General features: G+C 40.8%; 1 protein-coding gene across 6 annotated transcripts in view; it reads left to right on the top strand.

Moving 5' to 3' along the window:
- Positions 1-20,091, top strand: part of LOC122078806 (protease Do-like 10, mitochondrial) — a 123,363-nt gene that overhangs the window by 31,975 nt on the left and 71,297 nt on the right. For all 6 annotated transcript variants that reach the window (XM_042644947.1, XM_042644945.1, XM_042644948.1 and 3 more), the window contains one exon: positions 11,723-11,918. In XM_042644947.1, coding sequence (XP_042500881.1) covers positions 11,723-11,918 — 196 coding nt within the window. The remainder of the gene's footprint in view (positions 1-11,722; positions 11,919-20,091) is intronic.

Here is a 20,091-nt window from a genome sequence, read left to right as displayed (position 1 = left end):
ATAGTTAGAATGCAAGGGTAGTGAGTAACCAAGAGAATAAGAGAGAAGAAGAAGAAGATGATGGGAGGATAGTGGAGAAGAAGAGGAAGGAGAGAAATAATGGTAGAATGTTGTGTAGAAAGTATTGTCTCTAACACATATGTTACTTCACTAATAGATTAAAGGTAATTACATACACCTCCCTAGGGAGGTAAAAAGGGAAATAATAATTACAATATAACATAACTAGTTCCGAAACTACTCTTGGAACATAATCTATAACACTCCTTCTCAAGCTGGAGAATAGATGTCATGCATTCCCAGCTTGGATAGCAAAGTACAGAACTCATGATGGAGGAGCCCATTTGTGAAGATATTAGCTAGCTGATCTCTAGTCCTTACAAAAGGTGTACATACGTAACCAGAGTCAATCTTCTCTCTGATGAAGTGTCTGTCCATCTCTATGTACTTTATTTTGTTATGTTGCACAGGGTTGTTGGGCTATACTTATGGTAGCCTTGTTATCACAATAAAGTCTCATGGGTGCCTCAGTATCAAATCCCAACTCTTGGACCAGCCTTCTCAACGAGAGGAGTTCACACACTCCATAAGCCATAGCTCTAAACTCTACCTCTGCGCTAGATCGAGCCACCACAGATGGTTTTTTGCTCCTCCATGTGATTAGGTTATCACCCAATAATGTGCAATAGTCTATTGTAAATCTCTTGTCAAATACTGAACTAGCCCAATCTGCATTAGTGTAGCCTTCTATCCTTATGTGGTTATGCTTGACATGAAGTAGTCATTTTCATGGAGAGGACTTCAAGTACCTGAGAATGTGGTAGACAACATCCAAGTTCCCACTCTTAGGGGCGTGCATAAACTGACCACTACCCCCACTGCATAAGTAATATCTGGACGAGTTAAAGACAAATGAATAAGCTTCCCAAATAGCCTCTGATATTTCCCTACATTAACAAGGGAAGGTCCACAGTCTTCCCCAAGTTTATCATTTTGCTCAATAGGGGGACTTGCAGGTTTGCAACCCAACATTCCTGTTTCTTTCAGTAGGTCTAGAACAAACTTTCTTTGGCATATATTTATGCCCTTCTTGGATCTAGACACTTTAATTCCAAGGAAGTACTTTAGGGGCCCCAGATCTTTGATTTCAATTTGTTGGGCTAAGTAGGCTTCAGGTTGGCTATCTCAGCTTTGTCATCCTCAGTCACCACAATGTCATCAACATAGACAATCAGGGTTGTGATGGTGCCATTACCTCACTTAGTGAACATGGTGTGGTCAGTTTGACTCGGGGAATAACTATTCTTCAGAATTGCCTGTTCGAACCTTTTAAACCATGCCTTTGGAGACTGTTTCAGACCATATAGAGCCTTTTTTAGGAGACACACATTTCCTGTAGAAACGTAACCCTAAAACGATGCAGAAGATAATTGAAAAACAAGAACAAACAATGCACACAGGTTTATGAGGTTCGGCAAGATTGCTTACATCCTCAGTGAGATGAGATCCTGCTTCACTATCAATGGAGAATAGGGTTACAACGTTCGTCCTCTCACCTCTCAGTATTGCTTGCATTACAGAGAAAGGAACCCTCGCTACAAATGTATAACGAAAACCTCTAATCCGAAAAGTACAAAACTGCCCTCTTTTAAAAAATTCGAGTAGGGCGCTATGCCCCAGTACACCCCCTGCCCCCTTGCAACCCCACGACTGTCCTGTCTGTTGAGGCGCCTGCACCAGTACTCCCTGGATTACACTGTAATTGAATACATGACATCGTACACCAATAATCTCCACCTTGGCTTGAATTCTGTCGAGCCTCCTGTAAAGATAACCTGTCGACGTCTTCATCCCCCCCGTACCTCATTAGAGGTACAAATCCGCACCTATTTGGTGCGTCCCTCATTTTCAACAATTAGTAATATTAATCAAGTCCAAACAGGACTCGAACTTCTCTGTAATAACTGGTTTGGTAAGCATATCTGCAGGATTGAGATCTCTATGAATTTTTCTCATGTGAATACTGCCTTCTGACACGAGCTCCTTGATCTTATGAAATCTCTCATTAATATGCTGTCTTTGCATGAAACACCTGATTCTTTGTAAGATCTATGGCACTCTGAGTGTCACAATGTAACACTGTACCTCTTTGCACCAACCCCAACTCACGAACCAATCTAGCCAACCAGACCCTTCCTTGGTAGCCTCAACTACCGTCATGTACTCTGCCTCTGTAGTGGACAATGCAACTGTAGACTGAAGCATCGCCCTCTATGATATAGGTCCACCAGCCAATGTAAATACATACTCTGTAGTAGACCTCTTCTTGTCTAAATCACCAGCATAGTCGAAATCAACATAACCCGCCAATTCTGTGGAATTTCCCTTACCACTGAACATAACACTTATATCTTTAGTCTTACTCAAATATTTGAAGATCCACGTAATAGCATTCCAATGCTCCTTCCCTAGATTACTCATGAATCTACGAATAACACTGATTGCATAAGACAAATCTGGCCTGTTACAAACCATAGCGTACATGAGACTCCCAACTGCAATAGTGTAGGGGACCTGAGACATTTGCTCCACCTCCTCATATGTTGTAGGGCATTCCCTTTTAGATAACTTGAAGTGGCTAGCTAACGGAGTGTTAACCGGCTTAACCTTTTCCATGTTGAAATGCTCTAGCACCTTTTCAACATACCTTTTCTGAGTTACCTAAAGTTTACCCGCATTTCTATCTCTAAGGGTTTCCATACCAAGGATCTTCTTAGCTGCGCCAAGATCCTTTATCTCAAATTCAACACTCAACAAAGACTTCAAAGAGAGTATATCATGTTTATTCTTTGCAGTAATGAGCATGTCATCAACATAAAGCATCAACAAAATAATGGAATTATCACTTGACATTTTATAATAAACACAACTATCGTACTCACTTCTTGTGTAGCTAATCTTTATCATGTGGGAATCAAAGCGCTTGTACCACTACATAGGAGATTGTTAAGACCATAAAGTAATCTATTAAGCAGACAAACATCCCTGCACCTTAAAACCTTCAGGTTGCTCCATATAAATCTGTTCCTCCAAGTCACCATGAAGAAATGCAATCTTCACATCAAACTGTTCAAGCTCCAAATCATACATGGCCTCCAAAGCAAGTAGTACTCAGATCGAAGTGTGTTTCACCACTAGAGAGAATATTTCATTGTAGTCTATCCCCTCCTTCTGTGCATAGCCCTTGGCTATAAGTCTGGCCTTATACCTTTCACGCTTTTTCTCAGATGCTGCCTCTTTCATTCAAAAGATCCATTTACACCCAATGATTTTTCTTCCCTTGGGTTTTTCCACAATCTCCAAAGTCTTATTCTTCTGTGGAGACTCCATTTCCTCCATCGTAGCTATCATCCATTTATTATGCTGTGCATCACTCAAAGCATTATGGTAGGAAGATGGATCACCTGTACCTACAGTGAGGGCATAGGCAACCATATCCTCAAATCTATATCTCATAGGTGCTTTGTGAGTACGCTTCCCTTTACCCTTTGCCACAATATAGGGAACTTCTACTGTTTCCTGTTGTCTTGGTAAGTCTCTGGATGACTCATTCTCTCTTGTTGTTTCTGACTCACCTAACTCCCTTGCACAGTAGAACCTTCTTTATTTTCATCAACTGCTTGTGAACTGCAATTTGATTTTACAATATGGTACTCATCAAACACAATATCCCTGCTAAGTAGAACCTTCTGTGAACTTAGATCCCTCAACTTGAATCCCTTGATGCCTTTCTCAAAACCAATAAAGATACACTACTTAGACTTTGAGTCTAACTTAGAACGCTGCTGACTCTCTATATGAGCATAGGCTGGACAACCAAATATATTCTTAGAATAGAATAATCTACAGGTTTTCTTGTCTATACCTCTTCGGGAATTTTACAATCAATCGCCTTTGATGGAGACCTGTTGATGAGGAAACATGCTATATTCATTGCTTCTGCTCAAAATCTCTTGCTCAACCCTGCATTCAGCCTCGTACCCTGAACTATTTCTAGAAGTGTCCTGTTCATCCTTTCAGCTACACCATTTTGTAGTGGTCTTTAGAACTGTGAAGTGACGTGTAATCCCTTCAGTTTTGCACAATTCTAGAAATGGCTTGTACATGTACTCCCCTTCATTGTCTGTTCTCAAATATTTAATTTTCTTTCCCATCTTCCTTTCTACCTCAGCCTTCCATTACTTAAATTTAGTGAACACCTCACTTTTATGCTTCATGAAGTAGATCCAGACTTTCTTTGAGTAATCAACAACAAAGGTCACGAAGTATTCTGCCCCACCTTTAGATTGGGTTGTTGAAGGACCCCATACATTGCTGTGTACATAATTAAGCACCCCCTTACTCTTATGTTTTGCAGTTTTGAAGCTAACCTTGCATTGTTTCCCGAACACACAATACTTACAGAAGTTCAGTTTACAAGTTTTCACTCCCTTCAACAGTTTCCTTTTATGAAGCTCCTTCAATCCTCTTTCTCTCATATGCCCTAGCCGCATATGTCACAGATAAGTATCATTTGTATCAGATCCTACATCTGTAGTCACAGATGCTCCACCTGTAACTGTGCTCCCTATGAGTCTGTATAGGCTTCCTGTTAGCTGTCCCTTCATGACAACCATAACACCCTTAATAACTTTGAGAACTCCACCTTCTGCTATGTACTTGCAGCCATTTGAGTCAAGTGCCCCCAAAGAAACTCAGTTTTTCTTTAATTCTGGTACATGTCTCACATCCATAGTTATTAAGGTGTCGCCAAGGCACTAGTAAGGCGACACCTAGGCGCTGAGACGGTTGTAGGAGTTTAAGGCAGTGGTCCGCTTTATGTGCAACACATAAGGCGGTCCACCTTAACTATTAAGTCGCCTTATAGCGCCTTATGACGACTTATGCCCAGGGCGGTCACCTTATGTAATTTTTTATATTATTTATTTTTTAAAACTAATTTACATAGATTCCAAATGTCATTTGGTGATTGGCAGGTATATGGGGAAGAATACACATGAGATGCATGGGATTAAGGCTATTAATATTAAAACTCTACATAAAAAATTCGCAAATCAGTCCTAAAATCGCAAGGGTTTATTGAACTGAAGAGGGAAGAACCAGCGCCGATGGGAGCCTTCCTCCTTCGAATCTTACTCCAGCGGCGACAATTCTTCACCGGTAGCGGCAGCGAACCTTCGTTCTTCTTTCTTCTTCATTCTACTTGCTGTTTTTCTTCTCTTTTTTTTATTTTCTTACTGCAGCTGTTCTATACCTTCTTCTTCTTCTTCTTCTTCTTCTTCTTCTTCTTCTTCTTCTTTTTGGGGCTTAATTTCCTATGTTTTTTCAATTTTTTTTTCTGCTTTCTTTTCCTCTCCCAGTCTCCCTTCTTCTTCTTCACTTCTTCACTCCAACAGTGCAACCTGCAGCTCTCTTTTTTTTGTTGGATGGGCAAAATGTGTTGTACTATTGTCCCCTTTATTTTTTCCACCTTCTATGTGTGTATGACTGCTATGAATATTCATATGATTGTATGCCCTTTAGCATTTTACATATTCCTTTCTTTTTTTCCAATAATTTGCTTTCCTATAGAGCAAAGTTCGATTATTTATTATGGTTGCCATCTGTACATCATGTTTGGAGATGCTAATATGTCGTCCAATAAGGTTGCTGATGCAATTTTTCTCAATTAAGCTCACTAACTTGGTTTGCTATATGAACTCTGTTAGTTGTAAACACTTCTTCATCTTGTTGTAAATAGTTCCTCTATAGATATTTCGCTTTATTCAATAAGGCGGCGTCTTTTGCCCGCCCTATAGCCAAAGCGCTCCGAAAGACCCTCAAACGCCTCGGCTGCCTCACCGCCTTAATAACCTTGCTCACATCTGCTAAAGTTTTTACTATCCCATCAAACATTTTGATTAAACTCATTTTTTCTAATAGTGCATGTGATATGAACATCCAGAATCTAAAATCCAAGAATTAGAAGGTTGATTCTTACCTGATGATATAGAGAATACATCTCCATCATTTCCATTTGAACTATCAGCCACGTTAGCTTCCTCAGATGCCTTATCTACACATTTCTTCTTCAAGTCTGCGTAGCATTCTCTTTTCTGATGACCTTCCTTTTTGTAATAGTAACAAAAGACCTTTGTCTTTGCCCCTTTTGATTTCGATCGACTTTTCCCAGATCCTGTCTGATTTGATCTCTCTTTCTTGCTCCTTCTCACCTCTGAAAAGACCTCATTGAGATTTCGTACTGCTGGCCTTCTTCCTTGTTTTATTGGACAGGAGGCCAGCCATAACTTCATCCATCTCAAGTGTCTCCTCATACAAGAGAGTCGTTACCAGGTGATCATACGATTCTGAGAGCGATGATAGCAACAGTAACAGTTTGTCTTCATCCTCGATCTTAACCTCAAGGTTTGCAAGTTCACTTATGATCTGATTGAACGTGTTAAGATGTTCTAATAGATTTGTACCTTCCTCTATCTGTAGAGAATACAATTGCTTCTTCACGGACAACTTGTTCTTTAAGGACTTTGCTATGTAGATGCTTTCAAGTTTCGCTCATAACTGCGGTGCAGATTAGATACCCACAACATATTGTAGGGCATCATCAGAAATATTCAATCGAATAACACTTATTGTCTTTTCCTCCATCTCTTCTCAATCTTCATCAGTAATTTTTATAGGTTTCTTCGACTTCCCCAACAACATTTTCGTCAAACCCAGTTGTATCATAAGATCCTTCATCCTTTGACTCCAGAGGGTAAAATTGTTCTTCCTATTGAACCACTCGATATCTTACTTGACATTCGATCCCTTCTCTGCCATGTGATAGCAAACCCTAGAAAACGGAAACCTAGAGCTCTGATACCAATTTGTAGAAACGCAACCTTAAAACGATACAGAAGATAATGGAAAAACAAGAATAAACAATGCACACAGGTTTACGAGGTTCGGCAAGATTGCCTACATCCTCGGTGAGATGAGATCCTGCTTCACTATCAATGGAGAATAGGGTTACAACGCTCGTCCTTACACCTCTCAGTGTTGTTTGCATTATGGAGAAAGAAACCTCGTTGCAAATATATAGTGAAAAACCCTAATCCGAAAACTATAAAACTGCCCTCAAATAAAAAATTTGAGCAGGGGGCTGCTCCCCACTCCACCCCTGCTATGCAGGGGGCCTCCTGCCCCGCCCCTTTGCAACCCCCATGACCGTTCTGCTTGTCCAGGCATCGGCACTAGTACTGCCTGGATTAAACTGTGACGGAATACAAGACATCGTACGCCAACACTTTCCTTTAGCTGGAAGGACCTTGATGTAGGAGGAGTTTTCATGTACACTTCCTCTTCTAAATCACCATGAAGGAAGACATTCTTCACATCTAATTGATACAATGGTCAGTCTTTGTTTGCTGCCAGAGATAAGAGGACCCTTATGGAATTATGTTGAGCCACAGGAGCAAATGTCTTCTAATAATCGATCCCATAAACCGGGCTGTATCCTTTTGCCCAGCCTTGCTTTGTATCTCTCAATAGTACCATCTGATCGGTACTTGATTGTGTAGACCCACCTGCATCCAACTGGAACTCTCCCCCTAGGAAGATCAACTAGTTCCCAAGTACAATTTTTCTCAAGGGCCATCATTTCCTCAGTCATAGCTTGCTTCCACTTAGAGTCAGACATCGCTTTAGTGACATTCTTGGGAATAGGAATACAGGAGAGAGCAACAGTAAAGGCAACACTTATAGGAGAGAGAAAATCATAGGAAACAAATTGGGCTATAAAATTAGTACAAACTCTCTTTTCCTTTTGAATAGTAATGGGAAGGTTTAACTTAGATGAGGGAGAAAGGATGTTACCTGACTAAGGAAGGTGAATCTTAGGAGGTGGATTCAAAGAGGACTTTGGTAGGTCTTCTTACTTCTTGTGTACACAATATCCACCTTTTCATTACCAGAACCTGAACCACCACCTAAATGATCACCAATGTTAGCAATATCCACCTCTTTTGCATCTCAGAATGTCAAGCATAAAAGGGGAAATAGGCAAGGGGGATAGAAAAGGGATGTTATCAACAACCTTTTCACTCCTATTATGCTCCCCCTGAAGAGGATGCTGATGAGTAAAAAAGGGGGCAGACTCATGGAATGTGATATGTTTGGAAAGAAGCTTTCGTCTTAAAGAAGGATGGTTGCACTTGTAACCTTTGGTAGTGGAGGAATATCCAAGAAAGATGCATTTGAGAGCGTTGGGCTCCATTTTAGTTTGAGAAGATTTATTAATATGGACATAACAAATGTATCCAAACACTTTGGGGGGAAGAGAGAAAGAAGAAGACAGAGGAGACAAGGTGTCCAAAGGAGTTTTTGAACCAAGAAGTTTTGTTGGCATATGGTTGATTAGAAAGGTAGCAGTAAAGAAAGCATCAGACCAAAAAGTTTTAGGAACATGCATGCCAAAGAGAAGGCTCCTACTAACTTCCACCAAATGGCGATTTTTCCTCTTAGGTACCCCCATTTTGTTGGGGCATGTCAACACAAGGTAGCTGATGGATAATGTCATTATCAATAAAAAAAAAGTCTTGAAGGCCACCATACATATACTCCCTTCCTTTTTTAAAATGAATAATTTGAATTTTGGTGTCAAACTGTGTACAAATCATATTATAAATTTTTTTAAAGGCATTATAAACATCGCTTGTATGCTTCATCAGAGTAGTCTAAGTTACAGGGGAAAAATTATCAACAAATGAAACAAAGTAGCAATAACTAAGTAAAGAGGTAGTAGTAGTAGGGGGCCCAAACATCAGAGTGCACAATATGAAAAGGAACAATAGATCTATACCATGATAAGGATAAGAGGGACGACAATGTTTAGCAAAAATATATGGTTCACAATGAAAGACATGAGATGCAGGAAAAGAAGTAAATAAATGTGGTAACTATTTCCTCATAATAACAAAAAAGGGATGTCCTAAATGTTGGTGGCTTAACATAACAGAATCCACAAAATTGATGTCAATACGTCCACACACAAGATTGAGCTAGAGCTAGAAAAGGTGATTGAGGTTCAAGTAAGTAGAGCCCTTTCTCCTTACTCCTATTGCCAATAATCCTCTTCGTTACCAAATCCTGAAAGAGACAATGAGAAGGAAAAAATGTGACACAACGGTTTAAGGATTTTGTTAGATGACTCACATATGAAAGATTAATGGTAAGGTCAGGGACATGAAGAACAAAGTCAAGTGAAATGGAGGAAGTAATACGAATGCTACCCTTACCAAAAATGAAGGAAAGGGAGCCATCAACTACCCTGACCTTATCCCTACCGGAACAAATGGAGTAAGAATCAAAATAATGGGATGTACCAGTCATGTGATCAGTGGCACCAGAATCAATAACCCAAGATATAGCTGTGGAAGGAGCAGATGAGGAAACTTGCAAGGGAGAAGATGAGGTATTTGGCACTGTAAGTTAAGAGGATGAGCCCCCAGCTATCATATGACCCTGCGAATGCTGCAATATCCTCCTCAGAAAAGGAGCTGTGCTCTGCCTATATGCTAGTAGTAGACCTTGTAGTATCAGTCTCAATCTGATCACTGTGGGCTCTAGCTCCCCCTCTACGACCACCATGTGCACCAGTAAATCCACCTTGTATACCTGGAGGACGGCCATAGTATCAGTCTCAATATGAACACTGTGGGCTCTAGCTCCCCCTCTACGACCACCACGTGCACCAGTAAATCCACCTTGCATACCAGGAGGACGGGTATGAAGTACCCAACATCTTTCTTTAGTGTGCCCAGATTTCCCACAATGATCACATCAGAATCTATCCCTGTCATCTCCACAAGGTGGCCCTTGGCCTCTGCCACAACCACACCAATCTCTCTGAGAGCTAGTAATAAGAACTGACCGCTCAAGAGGGGGTGCAGGTTCCATGGTCACCCATCGGATCTCCTCACTTTGTAAATAGCTACACACCTCATCAAGGAATGAAAGAGGAGATCAGCCCAAGATTTGTATCCGGATTGGCTCATACTCTGAATTCAAACTACCAAGCAAGATAAGAACTCACTCCTTTTCAAGTGTTCTATAAACCTTAGCTTCATCTTCTGGATTGGACAATTGGAGGTTCCTATAGTGATCATATTCTTCCCAGAGACCAATGACAGTGTTATAGTATTCAGAAATGATCCTATTTCCTTGCTTCATGGTAACGACCTTTTGTAGTAGTTGATAAACCTTAGCCGAGTCACCCACACGGTCAAAAGTTTTGGCAACACTGTCCCAAATATCCTTTGTGATCTCTTTTCATATAAACCTTCTTCCAATCTTAGGTTTCATAGAGAATATCAGCCAAGTCATAGCAGTGGTTCCTCAGTCTTCCATTTCGGATACAATGGGTCATTCGGGTTAGGAGCTTGAATGTTACTTGTAACATACCCTAGCTTCCCCTTACTTTGCAAAGAACGCTTCATAGAGTGAGCCAATCCAAATAGTTGGTGTTGTCCAACTTCACAAGAGAGTTCTGAGTATTTGGGTTATCAATGGCCAAAGGAGTAGGATGAGCACTACTCATGCACTAGCTAAAATTTCTCCAAGTCACTGTCTTCAGACATTGTATATGAGGAACCACACACAAGATGGGGAATACACACTCTACCCAAATTTTCCTTCCCAAATACTCAGAGATAAACCAACAAGGGGTAAACACACAATACCAAAGAAAATCCAGATAAAGGCACACTTTAACGGAAACAAGTGAGGTCATAACACTTTGGAAGCAAACAAGGAGAAAAACAGCGAAGGTGGTACCTTCAAATGTATTGAAAAATGAGTTGCGAGCTCAAAACTCCATCCTCCTAGGACTGAGGGCTTAGAAGCCTGATAGGGAAGCCTTGGGCAATCCAAATGATGTACACCCCACCTCCAATGGTTGCCGGATGAGAGAGAAAGAAGAATCCCAAAGAGGAGCTGGTGGTAGTCATTGGAATCCTTGATTTTGTTATTGTGAACCCCAAACAGCTCCAACCTTCTACTTCTTCGTATAAAAACTCTTCTTGAGTTTGTTTTGACCACCTTTCAAGCTCATCCCATAAGTTCTTCAAGATTTTCACATAATGCTCTCTTCCTTGGAACCCCTTTGTAACCTAGGGTTCCAAAGAGAGGAAATGGAAGTCGGAAACTTGTAATCCGACTCTCAATCCAAGATCGTGTGCTTTGATAGTTGATACCAAGTTAGAATGCAAGGATTGTGAGTAACCAGGAGACTAAAAGAGAAGAAGAAGAAGAAGAAGATGAGTGGGTAAGGTTGGAGAAGAAGAGGAAGAAGGAGAGAAATAACGGGAGTATGTTGTGTAGAGAGTATTGTCTCTCTAACACATATTACTTCACTGATAGATTACAAAGAATTACATACATCTTCCTAGGGAGGTAAAAAGGGAAAAATAAGAATTACAATATAACATAACTAGTTCTCAAACTACCCTTGGAACGTAATCTCTAACAAGAATATCTACTAATATGGATGGAAAAGTTGCAACCATTGGATGCCCTAAATCTCAACTCTTTGGTCAGTTCATTTTGGAATATAGGTCTTCATAGAACAGTATGCGATTGTACATGTACTGATGCAAAATTATTTAGATTCCTTTCTTGGCTGCAGGTGGGGACAACATCTCTGTTACCAAAGGCGTTGTATCTAGAGTTGAGCCAACACAATATGTCCATGGTGCAACCCAGCTGATGGCCATACAAATTGATGCAGCCATCAACCCGGGTAACAGTGGAGGCCCTGCGATAATGGGTGACAAGGTTGTTGGTGTTGCTTTTCAAAACCTTTCAGGTGCGGAGAATATTGGGTGAGTTTTACAATGAGTAGATGTTGAGCTTGAGCCTGTATCTGTATGCTTTTAATCTGTAGAATTTTGTTATTTCGTACTTCTGCGATTTCCTTAACTTTTTTGTACTACAAATTGTATATTGTAAAGTTTTTTGCTGATTTTATTTCTCAATAAATTTATTTCTTTTGTTACCATTTATATTTTTTTAAATATTTATATTTTAAGAGATGTGCCAGCCAAATACATATGACTCATTTCTCGTATCTAATCCATTCCTATCTTGTCCATAGGCTACATTTTCTCTATCACTTATTGGAGTTGTGCAGAAGTGGAATGATTAGGGGTTGAGATAGCCCCTATATAAGAGGATACTTTAGGCATCTTGGTCATTATTTTACTTAAAGGTCTTTACTTTCAGGAGTTGGGGGTATTATTTTGTGTTCTGCACTTCTGCATAATGAGTGAAGTGAGGAGAGCAACTCATGTGTGCACTCTCGTTTCCTATTGTTGGAATGATGAACGACTTGCATCTAGGGACACAGGCCAGCTTTATTTATAATATGGAGGGAACAATCTAGAATGGATACAAGACCAAGAAACCCCTATGGACAATTCTACCCTTGTATGCATATTGCAACACTCTCCCTCAAGTTGGTGCATAGATATTACACATGCCCAACTTGCAAACAATAGGATAAAACATCTTCCTCCTGAGAGTCCAAGACCTTTCGTAAAAACATCAATCAATTGTTTGTTGTTAGGAACAAAAGGCACACATACGAGACTCAAATCCAATTTTTCTTTGATGAAATGACAATCAATCTCCACATGTTTCGTCTGATCATGCTGGACTAAGTTATGAGCTATGCTGATGGCAGATTTGCTGTTATAATAAAGCAGCATAGGTAGCCGCATGAAAACAAAAGGAGTTGACCTGGTTCAGATTTCAAGTACTGGAGGATGTGCTTCACTACTTCCATGTGGGTAGAGTAAGGATCAGGCATGTATTGGCTAACTAGGCTGACAGCTTAAGCAATGTCCGGGAGAGTTTGAGGAAGATAAATCAAATGCCCTACCAATCTTTGATATCATCCCTTATCCACGGGATCTCCATCCTTGCTAAACAGGTGAGCATTAGCATCAATGGGAGTTTTCGCCAGTTTGCATTCCAGTATACCAGTCTTAGAGAGAAGGTCAAACACATATTTCCACTGAGACAGATAGATGCCATTAGTGGACTTGAAAACTTCAATACCAAGAAAGTAAGAAAGCTGTTCAAGATCCTTAATTTCGAATTCCTTGCCAATATATTGTTTGTGGCGAGAAATTTCTTCAAAATCATTACCCATGACGACAATATCATCAACATAAACAATAAACAGAGCAAGTTTTTCACCTTATCGTTTGATAAACAATATGTGGTTTGCATTACTTTGAGAATATGCTGCGGTAACCATGGCTTTATGAAACCGCCCAAACCAAGCACGTGGCGACTACGTCAACTTATAGAGCATGCTTCAGTTTGCACATTTTTTCTTGTGTTTTAGAGCATGCGAACCCAGGGGGAATGTCCATATACACTTCCTCAAGTTCCCATAAAGGAAAGCATTCTTGACATCTAGTTGTTAAAGATCCCAGCCTAAGTTAACTGCATAGAACCAGATAACACAGATAGTGTTCATCTTGTCCAGTTGAGCAAACGTCTCCTGGTAGTTGATCCCATAAGTTTTTGCGAAGCTCTTGTTAACAAGCTTTGCTTTATAAGGATCCATTAGACCATCAACTCTTTGCTTGACTGTGAATACCCACTTACAACCATTCGTCTTCTTCGGTGATGGAAGGCAAACCAGGTCCCATGTGTCATTTTTCCTTAACGCCTGCATCTTCTCAACTATAGCTGCCCACTGTTGTGGTTCTGCAATAGCTTATTGCCATGTTTGGGGAATAGAAGGAGAGGCCAGAGAGGACACAAAACTTGTAACACCCTAAACTGGAGGTAGCTGAGCTCAATGTCAGGACCTAGTTGGCACAGGAGATAGGCTGCCTTGCTGTGGTGGATTCAGAAGAGAGGGAAGTTTGGCAATCCTCTCGTTAGGAAGAGGTGTAAAATGGCCAAAATAGGAGTGGGACCAGTCCTACATTGGGTGGAATTAAGAACCCAGGAGTTAGGACAGCAAGAGAGATAAAGGTTGGTAAACCGGCAAGTTACCCAGCTGCCAACCGGCCTGTCCATTCAGCTAGCAGAATGCAGGAAAATTTGAGTTTTCTTTGTGGGGCCCACATCCCTAACCCCTGAGCCTCGCACTTACCCACTATGGAGTGGTCCTAATGCTGACCAAATTCAACCTAATAAGTCAGCATTTGGTGGGGTCCATCAATGGGAATTTAATTTAAATAATTTTATGTTTTTAGAATTAGTTTCAAGAATTAATTTTGGGAATTAAGTGGTTCAGCCAAAACAGACCCTGGGTATATACATGTTCGGGCGGCTGTTTCACCTCATTTTGCTGCGACAAAATTCGGTGAACAGCAGCAAGGAGAAGAAGAAGGGAACAGCAGGTGCAATTTTGGGAGGCTGCCTACATATAGGTAAGGTTCTACCTATTAATTTGATGATTTTAGTTCAATTAGTAGCAGTAGGTAGTTAGGGTTAGAGATTTCATAAGATTAGGGACTGCAATTCGAGTCCCTATGGACTGAATTCAGTACCTGTGGCTGAATACCCAAGTTTTGTAGGGATTCAGGGATCTAATTACTTCTAAACCCATCCCTGCAAACCCCAAAATAGAGGGCTTTTGCCATACAAGGATATTTCAGTATAATTGGGACTGAATTGAGGAAGAATATGGTTAGAATTCTGTAGAAAAGTGTAGGAAAAATTTTAATTGATTTCAGATTTGGGAAATTTAGATTAACTAATTTAATTCCTTCCTTGTAACTCATTATCTCACTCAATTGGGAGTGGAATTGGACTGAAGTTACTGTGTTCCATACAATTGACTTTAACTGAACGACAAATTTTGGGGAAAATGGAATCATCCCTTCAATTTACCTAGTTTGGGTTTGATTCTGAAATTTTTGTAAGAATGGGATAGTATACTGTTATGAAGTTTTGATTACTGTAATTGGGAGTTTTAAGGGCTGTAGAGGCATTGGGAAACCTTCCCCATGTTGCCTTGGACAATACCCATCAGCCATGGGCTGCCCAAGCCAAAGAAATTTGGAAAATAGCCTATGGAGTTGCAGAAAAATTCTGCAGAAATGACCCGCTGGTTGACACCCGCCGGTTGGGGTGTTTTAAGCCCAATTAGCCTCTGTTTTGGTTGAACTATGCCTTGCCCCTTGTGGGTCATGTTTCCTAACTTCTTACCCAAATTAACCCTATGGGTAGGGGTAACTCAGGGGCATTTTCGAGGCTTTAAATGAGGTTGGGACATGGGCTGTTAAGAGTTGTTTTGGGTTCAATAGTGAACCTATATATGGTCATATTAGGTGTTATAAATATTTAACAAAAATGATACACCATTGGTTAGAAACCTAATCAATCGGGGATGATACGCGGTGACGGGAATTCAACGATAACGATTTGATATCAGATTGAGGTGTGTGGGTGTTTGATCTTATTTTACAGAGTGTTTTTGCATTATTTTCTATTTCTGCATGAATCATGTGTATGTGATTATGATATGATGGATTTGTTTATCTTTTGCTATTATTATCTGCTAACCTGTGAATATGGATTGATGAGGTTATGGAATGGTTTCTAGATTGTGGAGGTTAGTGAGGTATGTTATTGTGGCTATGTGATTGTGAGCTGTGAATATGGGCTATGGTTCTGTGGATGAGGTCTACAGTTGTAATTGTGGTATTGACGGTCTGGGGCACGGTGTGACTTAGTTGCGTTCCGGTACCGTGGGCACCTAGAGGTCAGAGGATGTGTGTATGAATGGTATGTGAAGTGCACACTCATGTAGATTGTATTTGGTTAAGATTCACAGACCTTGGTGCTACACCCCTTGCCAGTAGGGGGTTAGGTACTAGCTAATCCTATGGGATGGTATGTTATTGAGAGCACCATATCCACCGTGCGACGTATTGTACACAGAGAGTTGGATGCAGCACGGGTGACCGATGGGTTTTCCGGGACCATGGTTGCCCCACAGCACGGGTGATCGAGGGGATTTTTGGGACCGTGACTGTTCTACAACTTGGGTGATCAATGGGGTTTTCGGGACTATGGCTGTAAGGTGGGGTCACTTATTAGGGGTTTGCAGGGTGACCAGAGGGTTTTCCGAGACCTGCAGGCTCCTGACTCTCAACTAGCTTGTATTGCTGGGTGACTGATGGTTTTCCGGGACTAGGGATACCACCTATGTTGCGGTAGCACTGAGACCTTATCTTGGACTTAGTAATTGTTTGCTAGGTATTGTGTGCTAAAACCGGATCATGAGCATCATCTAATTTGCTTGAGCATGCATTGCATCATTTGTTTGCGTGTGCTTGCATGTACACCCCTCACTGGGCTTGTGAAGCTCATCCCATGTTGATTACTCTTTTTAGATGGTGGAACCGGTGCTAAGGTAGGATTGGATTTCAATGACGGTTGTGAGGCTTGTGTCTGCGAGACACCAGGATGCTGATGGACTTCACTTTTGTTATTTCAGTTGATCCTTTTGATGTAAATATTTATGAAATATGTAGTAAGTAATATTGAAACCTGTGGTTGTTTACAAACATAAAAATTGTATAATGTAATTAATCATTTTAGTACATCACCATTGGTAAATGTGTTATTTTATTAGCGTACTTTGATTTAGTTGTGATCTTGGTGGTATTTGTGAAATTAAGGTATTGCATCTGTGATCCTGGAGGGTTAAGCTGACTGAATGTGGGTGTCTAGTGCCGCATACCTTGGCCTAATTTGAGGCAGGGTGTGACAAATTTATAGGAGGGAGAAAGTGGGTCATGAGAAACAATTTTAACAATAGGATGTAAAGTATAGGACCTAACACCTTTGCGGACAATATTAGTAAAATACAATGCAGAATCACTAATGGGATCAACATTAGAATAGAGAAGAGGATTACTAGGATCAGGGAACAGGATTAGGATCGAGAGTTGGCGATTCGTGGTAGAGCAGGAGCTGTAGTGGTTTGGTTTGTTGTCTGCGAACATAGACATGCATCATTGGTTGTGGCCAAACTGGAGTATAGGCTTCAGACCCCCCTCAACAGATACATTGGCTGCTGGCTCCCCATGAATAGGAATGGGGGCTGGAACAGGTGATGGTGGTGTATCAAGTTCAAGAGGCGGCACATCTTTCATTGTAGAAGAATGCTCCCCCCTGAAGATGTGTCACAGGGTAGTAGGCCTAGACTCATGAAAGACAACGTCAAAGTCACAAACCAATGCCTAGGAGGGTGATAACACCGGTAGCCTTTTTGAGTGGCAAAGTAACCCAAAAAGATGCACCGGAGGCCACAAGGATCAAACTTCCCATACAGATGATGGCCATGAGCATAGCTGACACACTCGGAGACTTTAGAGAGGAACCGAAAAGTAGTCGAGCCCTAGGGGGTATCCGGTTGATCAGAAAGGCAATTGTAAGAACTGCGATGCTCCAATATTTGGGGGGGGGAGTAATGTGCTCAAACATCAAAGACCTTGCAGCTTCCAAAAGTTGTCGATTCTTCCGCTCAACAACAACATTTTGAGCTGGAGTTGAGCTGGAGTATCGGCGCAGCTAGTTTGACGAACTATCCCATTATCAACAAGATAAGATTGAAAGGAGCCGTCGTACTATCACGATCGTCACTTCGAAGTACCTTAACAGTCACATTGAACTGAGTTTGCACCATGCGATGGAAGTGCCGGAAACAATAAGAAATCTCCCCCTTGGTCTGCATCATATAAACCCAAGTAGTCTGTGAATGGCAGTCGGTAAAGGTAACAAACCATCGGAAGCAAGGTACAAATATACAACGAGAGGAACCCCAAATGTCGGAATGTATTAATGAAATAGGGTGCCACTTTTATTATCTAAAATAGAGTAACTTATTTGAGTTTGTTTGGTCAAAACACATGCCTCACAAAAAATATCACTAAAAAATTACAATGCTTGAAAGAAGGAAAAATCGTAGCTAAATTCACCAGTAGAGGATGTCCGAAATGACAGTGCCATTGTGGTAACTCAGAAATTGAATATGGCAAAGAGGATGCCTGAAGAGCCTGACCAAAGACCAGAGAAGATCCATCATCAAGCAAATACAGACCATTGTGCACTCAACCAAAGCCAATCATTGCCCTATAAATAGATCGTGAAAAACACAATGAGAAGGAAAAAAAGTGACTTTGCAAATAAAATCGGAAGTGAGACTATTAATGGACAATAAATTAGTGGAAAAGATAGAACATACAAACAGAAGAAAGAGCTATAGAGGGAGAACAACGGACAGTCACCTTTCCAGAAATATTGGGATGAGTCCTATTAGCTAACTGGACCTTGCCATTACTAGAGCAGGGAGTATATTGAGAGAAAAAGGTGGTAAGAACATGTCATGTGATTTGATGCCCCAAAGTCGATAATCCATGGGGAGGAAGTACTGTGACCACAAAAAAGGGGTACCTGAACTGGAAAGATTGTAATTAGTAGTAGCAATAACTGCAGCAGAAGTAGCAGATGCAGGTTGAGGAGACTCCATCTTAGTCAGGTGGCACCAAAAGGCAAGTAGCTCATCTGATAAGAGTAAATTTGGCATCCCTTGGATGGTTAGAGAACTTAGTATGGTTGGCCTGACTAGAGTTACCATGATTACAACCATGACCGTGACCAGAATCATCAGTAGGACGACCATGGAGTCTCCAACAGTGCTCCTTGGTGTGACACTCCTTGCTGTCGTAGTCTCACTTCACTGGCGCTTTGGTAGAGGAGCCGCCAGACCGGGAAGCTTCGCTATGAGGTTGAGTACTGGAAATGAGAGCTGATCCCTATGGAGGATCTGAAGTAATCTGTGATACACATAGTAATACGTTGCCTGTCCTCAAGCTGAATCATAGAGTAGGACTGCTCCAAGGTAGGGAAGGAAGGGTTCATGATTAAGAACATGAGCACGGATATGATCATATTCAATATTCAGTCTTGCCAAGAAGTCATAAAATCCTATCTTGTCTTCCCGCTTTTTAGAGTTGGCAATATCAGTAGCTGTGGTAGGATGAAGCTTCTCATAAAAGTTTAGCTGTTACCATAGAGAATGTAACTTAGAGTAGTATTGTGACAGAGTCATCTCCTTTTGCTTCAACTTATGAACCTTATTGCAATGTTTTTCAAACACCTGAGCATCATTCCCCACCTAGGAATAAGTGTCCTGGGCAGTCTTCCATATCTTGACAACGAAATCAAGTAGAAGATAACCTTGAGCAATCTGTGGTTCCATAGTTATGATGAGGAAGGCCATAATCATGGAATTTTCACACTCCCATTTATCAGCAGCTGTACGTATAGTATTCGGCTTCACTATAGTCCTAGTAAAATACCCATAATAACCATTGGATTTGATAGACAGATAGTACAAATGTGACCACATTAAATAATTGGTATCGTCAAGCTTGATGGTAGTGGCACACGTTGGAAATGTGGGAAAATTTCTAGAGGATTTCCATTACCTCCACTAGTGGATGTAGTTGAAATCTTTGACATAATGACAAATGGCTAGAACAAGCCACAAAAATCTGATTCATCAAATGAAGGCAGCAAAAGAACCAAAGAGTAGGGAAAAACCCTGAAAATCCAAAAATCACCCTAAAAATCCAAAAATCAATAAGGGTAAAGAACCATGAAAGTCGACTTTTGGTTATGATCCCAATCCTGATGGCTTCAATATGGGCTTCTTTTCCTCTTGCTAGAATATCATTAGAGCTGATGTTGTGATAGCCATTAGAAGCTTCTTCCTCAATCACTCCCAGATCAAAGGTGTTAACCACTCCTTCCTCTGCCTTATTCCTAAGCTTGAAGGTGCCTCTGCAATGGCTAAATTTAGGCCGCCCATTTCCCTTGGCAATCTTCTTTACAAGTTCATTGCCTAGATCCTAGACAATAGAATCCAATTAGTTGTCGACTCTCTCAGTCACAACCAATCCGCTTTCATTACAGGTAGAAACATCGTTGATAATATCATCCTTTGCCATGAGATTG

Source organism: Macadamia integrifolia, chromosome 5, assembly GCF_013358625.1.
Source record: "Macadamia integrifolia cultivar HAES 741 chromosome 5, SCU_Mint_v3, whole genome shotgun sequence".
Taxonomy (NCBI): Eukaryota; Viridiplantae; Streptophyta; class Magnoliopsida; order Proteales; family Proteaceae; genus Macadamia; species Macadamia integrifolia.
This window is presented reverse-complemented; position numbering and strand designations above follow the sequence as displayed.